Below are 11,088 nucleotides of genomic sequence, written 5' to 3'. Positions count from 1 at the left end.
AAATGTCTTCTGACTAACTGACTCTCTCTCTCTCTCCCTCCCCTCCCCTCCCCCTCCCCCTCTCCCTCTCTCTCTCACATATACTAAAGAAATAAAATGTAAGTAATTTTTAAAGTGTAAATTAGGACTGGCAAGATGGCTCAGTGGATAAGGTCAATGGCTGCCTAGCCTCCAATCTGAGTTTGATCCCTTGGGATTCACAAGATGGAAGAAGAGAACTGACTGCTGAAAGTTGTCCTCTCATCTCCACACATGCACTGGTGCTTCTCCTTCCTCCCCAACCCACACAATCGAAAATAAAATTTCGAAAAGTCAAAGTAAAACAGGCCGCCGTTATCTGGATGTAGAGGCATGTATCTGGGCTGCTAATCCACAGGAGTCTGAGGTAGGAAGATAGGTAATTCAAAGCCAGCCTGGGATACACAGGGAGATAGGGAGCCTCTGTCTGGAAAACAAAATAAAAGAACACACACACACACACACACACAACAGGTAAATCGACACAGGGCTGTAATCCCAACACTTAGGAGGCTGAAAGAGGAAGATCCCAAGTTTGAGGCTAGCCTGGGCTACACAGCGAAACAATGCCTTTAATCATTTGTTTTTGAGACAGGATCTTACGTAGCCCAGGCTGGCCTTGGAAATTGAACTTTGTACGCAGCTTCCATCTTCTAGGTGCTGGGGTTACCTTGATGCTTTTTTTAAAAATTAAAAATGACTTAAAATCTAGTTCTAAAAATAGAAAAGAAAGTGGAGCTAGGCTGTAGTCAGAGATCTAGTTACTAACACAAGACAAGGAACTGGCCTACTACTCTGCCGCGGGTCCTGGCAGGATCATGCTGGGGTTGGTTCTGTGTCTGGCTCTGCTGTGTCTAGAGAGAACTGTGGAAAATCAGAAGCATGCTCAAAGTAGCATGTCTGTCTGGCAAGGAAATCCCACAGCATGCCTTGACTCTGTTCCTGGTGCTAAACTCAGATAGACACCAGGGCAGGTTACCTCTGAGCCTCCAATCACAGTGAGTCCCCCTTTCTCTAAGTATCCCGTACCTCTGACTACTCTGAGCTCATTAAGTAGCAGAGAGAAGCCTGTGATCTCACTCCCAGAGACCTGGTATGAGAACCAAATCATGAAACCCAAGAGGTGTGGCCATTTGAGTCACCACATTTTTTTTCTCCAACTCTCTGTGAACCCTGATGCCAAAGGACAGATCATACAGGATGTCGCTTGGGTTGTGTCCAGTAACAGGGGTCTCCAACAGCTGGAATCATCCCTGCCCAGCTGTCTTTGGGCATCATTTGCCTTTGCCAACTTTCCTATTAGTTGGATTCAGACTGTGGGAACCCGGTGGCACATGATGATGGAACAGATATTTCTAAACCTTCTGCTGAATCCTGGCCAACGTGAGAGGGGAGAGAAAACAAGCCATTTTCATATTTTCCCAGCTACAGCTGGACAGGGGTGTTAACAGAAAAGCGTTGAGGCAAAGTACTAAGTAGACAAAGTTTGTCATCAGTTCCTTCAGCCCTTCGAGGCCCAGGACCTCCATCTCCTCTGCCTCCTTCTGACCTGCCCACCTCATGCTCTGGCATTTTCATGACACTTTCCAGACCCTTCTCTTCTTACACCTCTCTCCCCAGGGCCTCAATCAAAACGGATCTGTCCTGGGCCCCACTGTTTCAGAACCTAGCTAGATGACTGGCTAATGTGTCATTTAATCTGCTTCCCTCAGCCATCCTGTCAGACCTTCGGGGCCAAGACAGTGCTGCACTGGCCCTTTGCCAAATGAGAACCAGATCGCTCCAAACCCAAAGCAGCTGCTGCAGCCTTCGCCATCCCACCTGGCAGGAGGCCTCTCCTCCAGTCTAGCTCCCAAGCCCTGCCTGTCAGTCCACAGGTGCCCCTCAGGAATGTCAGGCTCCCTGTGAACCTCATGTAAATGCCACCAGCCAGGCGGGGACTAAACCACTCCTGGCTACTGAGTGCAGATGGAGAGCAAGGAGCACGTATGGTGCCAACAGGTTATTATTTGGAGTCGGCTGCACTTGGGCTCAGCCTGACTTGTTTAGAACACATGGATTCCAGGGTAATCCTTGGGCCCCCCCCACCCCCTGCTCTCCAATTACAACAAATAGCTATTTACTTTACATGGCCTTCGGAGACTCCCTCCCCCCCCCCAAGCAGAGATCTATAATATTTTATATCTTAAGTCTGGCCTACTTTACCCTGCTGGAATGTTGACTGCTAAAGCACTTATGGAATGTTAAAGTTTCGATTTATTGAATACTCTGGCTGATTAACTCAAATGTGGAGGGCGGAGAGTGTGAGCAAACTCAAACCCCACCTCGTCCTGTGCCAAAAACTAAACTGAGCAAGAGTGTGTTTGCAAGTTGGCAGGGGAGGTTATGAAGAGACAGCTTTGACCGGTTATCATTTCCTTTACAGGAAATGCACAGAGCTGCCAAGAAATCAGGGAAGGTGGAATGGGAAAAGGGGATGTGGAGGGGGTCTCAGGCAGCTTGTGTTTTCTAAAAGGCCAAACCCAAACTGAAGCAAGCCGGTTAAGCAGCAGTGCAAACATCCTAGGTCAGCTTTACTTCCTTTGGTTTCTCCTTAAACTTAACACCCTGAGCAGGTCTGGGAGATGAAAAGAAATCAAGATGTGTCTTTAGGGAGGCAATTAAAGACCACTTATCCCAAGAGCCTATTACTGATTTATGTTGACCTTGTAGATTATTGGGCTCAGCTCAGGCACAGAGGCAGACAAACAGCAGCTGGGGGGCAGTGCACAGTTTTACCAATTTCACCGCCCCCAGCCCACATTTCACTAACATTTAGTGACTTTGCTTTTATACACATCCATATAAACATACGCACATATATGGGTCTTTTATACACAGATGCATTATATCTTTAGGCCATTTCTGGGAGCCTCTGAGTTGAGGGTGGGAGTCCCAGTCCTTATGAAGAAGAACAAAAGGGGACTGCAAAATCACAAGTGATGGAAGGGAAAGAAGCCAAGTTAACACCCCTTCTCCTCCCACCCGCCTCGTCACCCTTTTGAGGACCTGCTGCAAGTTTATACAGACACCTGCAACCCTCCATTACCCCTCCCAACCTACTGCACTCCAGCTCTGTTTGAGTGCATTTTTCCAAGATGACATAGACCTCATTACGGTTCCTGCCTGCTCCCAGCAAGGAAGGCCAACTCTGGTCCTAGTTGTTCGCTAGGCTTGGCCTTAAGCTGCCCCTCATCTGCCCCCTCATCCGCCCCCATTTTCTTTCATTCTTTTCTTTTCTTCCCTTCGTTCCTTTCCTTTCCTTTCCTTTCCTTTCCTTTCCTTTCCTTTCCTTTCCTTTCCTTTCCTTTCCTTTCCTTTCCTTTCCTTTCNTTCCTTTCCTTTCCTTTCCTTTCCTTTCCTTTCCTTTCCTTTCCTTTCCTTTCCTTTCCTTTCCTTTCCTTTCCTTTCCTTTCCTTTCCTTTCCTCCCTTCTTTCTTTTTACGGAGTACTCCAGACGCAGCTCTAGAAAACCATGTAGAATGAGAAGATGGGAAGGATAGGAAAAAATGAACCATGTCCTGCTTGAGGGTAGCAGAGCTTCGGACTGGCTTGGGGGCAGAAAGTGCCCATCTTGCATTACAAGGACCTCAGGAGGAAGCCGAGGACACTGAGGTGGAGGAGAAAGGCTAGCTGTCACCGCACCTGTTTGATGGCTTAATAATGAATAGGAAATTGAAAATTAAAAAAAAAAAAAGGCAAATTACTGAAGAGGGAACACATTTGCTTAGAAGCCTAAAAGATTGCCGTCCCAGATCAAGGTTTATATTAATCGTGTAATTAGTTCTGTATGGCGATGCAGGCAGCTGGGTGCTCTGAACAATCTGTACAGTTGCAGGCTGGCAGAGGCAATCCTGCCTGGAGATTAGACATTTCCTGTCCTGTTTCTGGGGCTGGCAGTGGGTTCGGGGCAGTTTCCTCACGTGGGCGAGGAGTAAGTTCTGGGCAAAAGATACCCAAGACTTGTTCATACGAAGTGGGCACCGCGAGGTTTTTCTAGATTCTCAGCTCCCAGGCTCATGGTGCTGCCTGGATTGGCTTCTACCCTGGGCAGAGCCACCCGGAGGATGACCAGTGTCATGATGGCCGGATCCCCGCCAGATAAAAGTGATTCGGGTGCGGGCCCCTGGCCCGTGGAGGCTCCTGCTTTGGGCGATCAGTCGCGACGGGTCTGCCACCCTCAAGGCTCCTCCGGCCGCGGTCCCCTGCCTCCTAGGCGAGGACTCCCTCCCGACTTCACCTGCTTCCCTCGGAGGCCCGACGTTGGGCTCTCAAGGGGAGCCCCTTGCGCCAGGAGAAGGGAGGGTGGAGCGGCTGGAAGAGGCCGCACCGCAAGGCGCCTCCGCCCCCTCCGGGGAGCGTCGCGGGGCGCGGGGGGCCACCGGGTCCCCGCGAGGCTTAGGGCCCTGCCACCGCATCCCACCCGACGGGCCCGGACGGCGCCCGGTGCGAGAAGGTTCGGGGGGGGGAACCTCTGCGGGACAGCCCCGCGTCGACGGCTCCCCAGTCTGCCCGCCTCCCTCTCCCCACGGCCGGGTCCTCACCGAAGCGGCTGTGGTCGTGGCGGGTGCCATGCACCGTGCCGTTGGGGAAGATCTCAAGGTGGAAGCCAGTGCGGCAGTAGAGCTGGCGGCGCCGCAGGATTCCCTTCAGGTGGGCGAAGTCTGTGGGCGAGCCACGCTGCAGCTTCCCCTCGATCTGGCCCAGGCGCTCGTTCAGGAAACCCGGGGAGTCAGCTAAGGGCACGTTCCCCAGAGAGGAGGAGAAGCCGTGCAGGTCCCAGTCCAAGGAAGCAAAGACGCCCCCGACCTCCGCCATGGCGGGGCCGGCGGCGGCGCGGGCCGAGCCGGGGCCCCGGGGCGCGAACTGCCTGTCTTGGCGGCGGGCGCGGGCGGGCGGGTCGGCGGCGCTCGCTCGCTCGCTCGCTCGCTGCTCGGCTCCGCGCTCTGCCCAGCTGCAGCACACGTCTGTTCGCGTCCAAAGAACTTCTCAGCGGCGGGGAGCGTGGGGCAGCGCGCTCCCGACCTTGCTCTCAGTTAAAGTTCGGCTTCCCCTCCGCATCCATCTCTCCTGGCCTCTCATAGCTGGCTTCCTGGAGCTATCAGATGCAAATGGCACTTTATATACGTACCCACTCCCCTTCCATTGACATATTGGATATTTAAATACAAGCCACACCTCACTGGCATCCCCTCAGAGATTGGTGTGTGGGTTCTTTCCCTTTTTCCCCCCTTCTCGTGTCCATTTGGCTCTTTTTGGGAGAGGGAGGTGGAGGGGGGGGAGCGAGCGAGCGAGCGAGCTTCACTCCCTCTTTTATTATGAAAAAAATGGCAGGAAAAAGCTACACATTGCAGTGAGGCATAACTGCTTTTGGCAGGTTTTCTTAAACTGCTGATGAAATAACGGAGCCCAGTACATGGAGGTCATTGGCGACCACGGCCACGCAGGCTAGTTCCTCCGGGGTCTGCCTGTCTGTCTGCTGCAAGGGCCACCCCCGCCTCCCACGCATCCTCCCGTTGCTCCCCTCTGGAAAGTGCCCGAGACCGGGGCTGGGGGAGGGCGTCCTCACGCTGCTGAGCCCCTCTTCTCTGGCCCAAAAGAGGCTGTGGAAGGGGTATCTGGCCCGGGACAGGGGCGCTCCGGGTCCTTTGTTCTGCTGTCCTCTTGTCCCACTCCCCACCTGTAGGTCCACAGGGGTCTGAGGAAGCGAAAACGATCTGGAAGCCAAACGCAGTTGCAGCTGTAAGGTCTGAGAGGTGGTGGAGGTCCCTGCAGGCACCAAAGGGTGGGGGCGCTTAAAGGGTCTGGGAGGAGCGGGAAATCCCAGAGGGAAAGAAGACTTTTAAAAAGGGACGTTGTGGCTTAGACATAGAGGGGTGGAGGCTAAGACATAGAAAGCGATCTTTTTGAAAAATGATCTCCATGGCTTTCTGGGCGCGCTTTTACAAGGCTCAGGAGGGCAGACTCCGTGAGAGGCCATTGGAAGCCTGGTGGGGGCTCCCCCCTGCCCCATACACCTCTTTTCTTGTTGGAAACAGGTGTTTCCTCGCTCTGTCCTGTGCCCTGTTCCAAGAAACTCTATCAGGAAGAGTGGCGGTCAGGGGTGGGAACTGGCGGCTGCCAGGAAGAGAGGCTGGGTGGAGAGGACCTGGCCAGCAGGTGCCTGCCTGCCGCAAGCCCCTGCATCAATACCCCGCACCTGAACCCCACGGTCCCTCTGGGCCTCTGGCGCTCGCCTCCTTCTTCCTTATTAAATGGCGTTGTTGCTTGCAGTTTTCACACGCAGCAGGCGCTGGCCGCCTTCCCAGGTTCTGGTAGTGGCTGAACCCTCAATCCTACCCTTTGGCGCCTTTACTGCGCCTCCTGCTGGAGACCCCATAGAGCCGCAAGTTCAAATTCAGGGTTACCATAAAATGAGTAAACAAGCCTCCCCACAACTCAATGCAATTTGAGGCCCTACTCTTAGGCTCCACGTGCACCTTGTGCTCACTTCCTGGACCCATAGCAATTCTTAGTTTGGAACAACACCGTGGCTTGTTTCTGCTGTGCTTGGAACAACACCGTGGCTTGTTTCTGCTGTGCTTCTTTAGCTCAGAGGGACCCTCCAGGGCCAAGCGCAATGCCCAGCATATGTAGACACTCAAAGGTAAGATGCTTTCAGCAACAGAGAACACACATGCAAGTTATCATCCAGTTGTAATAGACCAACACACACATGTAAAAGGTGGAATCTAGAGGCTGGAGAGATGGCTCGGTGTTTAAGAGCACTGGCTGCCCTTCCAAATGGACCCAGGCACCCACGAGGCAGCTCAAAACTGTCTGTAACTCCAGTTCCAGGGGATCTGACACCCTCACATCCACATATGAGCAGGCAGAACACCAATGAGCATAAATAAAAATAAATAAAAGAAAAAAGGTGGAATCTAGAAGCTGGAGAGCTCAGCGTTGAAAATCGAGTAGTTCTCTTTTAGAGGACCCAAGTTCTGTTCCTACCACCCACATTGGCTCACATATGCTTGCAATTCCTGCACCGGGGGATCTGATGCCATCTTCTGGTGTCCACAGGAATACACACACACACACACACACACACACACACACACCACATAATTTTTAAAAATTAAAAATATCTTTAAAAGGGTGGAGCCCTTATTAGAATATGCATTAATGGAACTACATACTGTCTTGGATTTACTTTAAAAGTATCTAAAGAGCAAGCGTGTCTTGCTGGCACTCAGCTGTAATCCCAGCATTTGGAGGATTGGGAGTGTGAGCCCAACCTGAGTTGTACAGCAAGTGAGGGATTGAACAAGCAAATAAGAAATTGTCCAAACTGAGTGCAGTTCCTTGTACTTACAGTTTCAACACTTGGAGGTGGAGGGAGGCAGGCAGATCAGGAGTTCAAGATTAGACTGGACTACATGAGACCCTGTCTCAGCAACAAAACAAATCGTGACAGGAAGTAGGGGTCCTGAATCCATTCTGGTCTAGGTGACTAAGGTGACTTTTATACTGAATGTGTCCTGAGGCAAAGATGGGAAGGATCTTTTTTGCAGGATCAGAAGGAGAAAATGGTAGCCAAAAAATTGGAACAACTCTTGGTCTAGTTGATAATGAGAGTCAAACTAAAAAATGTAGATGAAACCATTTTGAGAAGCAGGCACTATAAAGGGTATAGATGTCTATGACAAAATAAATTTCACCCACTTCTTTTTAATTTTACAGTTTTCTTATTGAACACAGATTCCCCCCCCTCATACAGTATATTCTGATTAGTGTTTCCCTTTCTCGTCCTCCAAGCTTCTCCTCCCATCTCCTCCAGATCTGTTCTCTTTCTGTCTCACATTAGAAAAGAACAGGCTTCTGAGATAACAAGAAAACAAGACAAAATAAAATATTAGATGAAGCAAGAACTATCATCATATGTGAAGTTGGACACATCAACCCAACAGGAGAAAAAGAGCCCCAACAGCAGACAAAAGAGCCAAAGACTCACTCGTTCTCATAGTGAGGAGTCCCATAAAATACTAAGCTATTAGCTGTAATACATACCTAGAGGACCTGGTGCAGACCTGTACAGGTCCTGTGCTTGCTGCTTAGGTCTCGGTGAGCTCATATGCACTCTGCTTAGTTGATTCCGGGGGGCCTTGTTCTCCTGCTGCCCTCCATCCTCTTACACTCTTTCTGCCTCCTCTTCCACAAGACTCCCTGAGCTCTGAGGGGAAGGATTTGATGGAGACCTCCCATTTAGACTCTCTTTCCGTCTATTGTCTAGCTATGGTTCTTGGCATCTGTTCCCATCTACTGCTAGAGGAAACATCCCTGATGATGACTGGATATATATATAAGAATATCATTAGGAATTATTTTATTGATTTCCAATGTGGACGTTCAAGTTTGCACCCACAAGCAATGGAGGAGTGTTCCCCTTGCTCTACATTTTTGACAGCATGAACTGTTATTATCTTAGGTCTCAGGCATTCTGACAGGTGTAAGATGGAATCTCAAAGTAGTTTTGATTTGCATTTCCCTGATGGCTAGGGATGTTGAACATTTCATGTTGAGCATACAGGTGTTCTGCCTGCATGTATGCATGTGTGAGGGTGTCAGATTCGCTGGAATTGGAGTTACAGTTATGAGCTGCTGTGTGGGTGCTGGGAACCCAGGTCCTTTAGTAATCAATGCTTTTAACTGCTGAGCCAGTCCCCATTTTTAAATTGCACTGTCTGGTTTTTTGATATCTAGTTTCTTGAGTCCTTTGTGTATTTTAGTTCTTTATTGGACGTGTACTTGGTAAAAATCCCCCACCCCCATTCTATAGGCTGCTGCTTTGTCCAAATGATGGTGTCCATTGCTTTACAGAGGCCTTTCAGTTTTACAAGGTCTCATTGATTATTGTTGATCTTCCTGCCTGTGTTATCAGTATTCTGTTCAGGAAGTTGTCTCCTGTGCTAATGTGTTCAAGGGTATTCCCCACTTTCTCTTCCATCAGGGTCAATGCTTCTGGGTTTATGTTGAGATCTTTGATCCACTTGGACTTGTTTTGTGCAGGGTGATAAATATGGAACTATTTGCATTCTTCTACATGCTGAAATCCAGTTAGGCCAGCACCATTTGTGGAAGATGCTGACTTTTTTCCAATGTGTATTTCAGGCTTCTTTATCATAAATTAGGTATATATATATATATATATATATATATATATATATATATATATATATTTCTGGGTCTTCACTTCAATTCCATTGATCAACACGTCTGTTTTTATGCCAATTCCATGAGGCTTTCATTACTATAGTTCTGTAGAACAGCTTGAAATCAAGGATGGTGATACATCTCTTCATGGATTTTATCATGAGTGGGTGTCGAATTTTGTCTAAGGTGGTTTTCTTATGGAATGAAATGATCATATGTTTTTTCTTTCAGTTTATTTATATGGTGGATTATATTCACTTTTTTTTTTTGGGTATGCTGAGCCATCCCTGCATCCCTGGAATGAAGCTTACTAGATCATGATGGATGATCTTTTCTATGCATTCTTGGATTCGGTTTACAAGTAATTTAATGAGTATTTTTTTTTGCATCAATGTTCACAAGGAAAATTGGTCTGTAATTCTCTTTCTTTGTTGAGTCTTCAGGTTGTGTGGATATCACAGTAACTGTGGCTTCATAAAATGAATTGGACAATGTTCCTTCTGTTTTTATTTTGTAGTATAACTTGAGGAGTATTGGTGTTAACTCTTCTTTAAAAGTCTAGTAGAATTCTGAACTAAAACCACTTGGCCTTTGGTTTTTATTTGCTCGGAGACTTTTAATGACTGTTTCTATTTCACTAGGGGTTATAGGTCTATTTAATTGTGTTTTCTTTATTGCTTCTATTTCCAGTTTCATGTCTTGAGCAGTTTTATTTCCTTACACTGTGTTTTCCTGGATTCCTTTAAGGGGTTTATTCATTTCCTCTTTAAGCATCTCTCTTATATTCATAAAAGTGGTTTTAAGGTCTTTTTCTTGTGTCTCATGTATGTTAGAATATTCAGGGCCTGCAGTGGTAGGGTAGTGGTAGGATAGCTGGGCTCTGGTGGAGATATATTGCCCTGGGTATTATTGATTATATTTTTACACCAGTGTCTCAGCATCTGAATTTGGGGTAATTATAGTACGGGTTCTGATTTCTGGGTTTGACTTTGTTGGATAGGTATTTTGTGCTGAAAGACCTTGGTTTCTGTTTCCGCTCTGGATGTTCATAGAGTGTGATGGCCGTGTGTTGTCTGTTTTCCTGCCCTGTTCAGCTGGTGTGTTCACGGGGAATGCCTGCTGGTGTTAGATGCTGGGTAACTGGGATGAGTTAGAGAAGGAAGGGTGGAGGAGAAGGTCTTTGCAATCCTTTGGGAATGAGACAGAGGAAAGGGAGAGCACAGTGGTTTTCAGCTACAGAGCTGGAGATGAGACTAGGGTGAATTGGATCTCAGGGGCAGTTGGAGAAGTGTGAGTTCTGCCTTCAGCCTATTTGTTGCCCTGAGAAGAGCTGCACTTGGGTTAGCAGGGGAATACCTTCTGGAGATGAGCAGTGGGATACAGCGACTGGAGGTAGGTTAGGTTAAGAGAGGATGGACTGTGGGATCCACAGGAGATGTGGTAGTGGGAAGGGAAGGATGCAGCTGCTGTTCTGTTGCAGTGCTAGGGCTGAGGCTAGAGCATCGAGTGTAGGGGAAAGAAACCACACATTTCCATAAGGGTTTGTATTATTTATCCTTCAGCATTTTAAAAAAATTAATCGAGGTTTCCTCTGAGTAGCTCTGGTTGTCCTGGAACACACTCTGTAGATTAGGCTGGCCTCAAACTCAGAGATTCACCTGCCAGAGTGCTGAGATCAAAGGCATGTGTCACCACACAGGATGGTCCTTCAGCATTCTCAGTGTCACCAACTGTTTTTGAACATGGAGGTCACAACCTGTGCCCCAAGTCAGGTCAGTCTTCAATAAGCCAATTAAAAGAACCAAATTAAAAGTGGAAATTGGAAGGGCTGGAGGG

At 48.5% G+C, this 11,088-nt stretch overlaps 1 protein-coding gene across 1 annotated transcript in view; it reads right to left on the bottom strand.

Annotated features, from left to right (window-relative positions):
- Positions 1–5,249, bottom strand: part of Fgf16 (fibroblast growth factor 16) — a 10,753-nt gene extending 5,504 nt beyond the window's left edge. The window contains exon 1 of the mRNA XM_021188480.2: positions 4,602–5,249. Coding sequence (XP_021044139.1) covers positions 4,602–4,875 — 274 coding nt within the window. The 5' untranslated portion in view covers positions 4,876–5,249. The remainder of the gene's footprint in view (positions 1–4,601) is intronic.
- Between the last annotated feature and the right edge of the window lie 5,839 nt (positions 5,250–11,088).

The sequence above is a fragment of the Mus pahari genome, chromosome X, assembly GCF_900095145.1.
Source record: "Mus pahari chromosome X, PAHARI_EIJ_v1.1, whole genome shotgun sequence".
Taxonomy (NCBI): domain Eukaryota; kingdom Metazoa; phylum Chordata; class Mammalia; order Rodentia; family Muridae; genus Mus; species Mus pahari.
The sequence above is the reverse complement of the archived record's forward strand: the minus strand, read 5'-3'. Positions and strand labels throughout refer to the sequence as shown.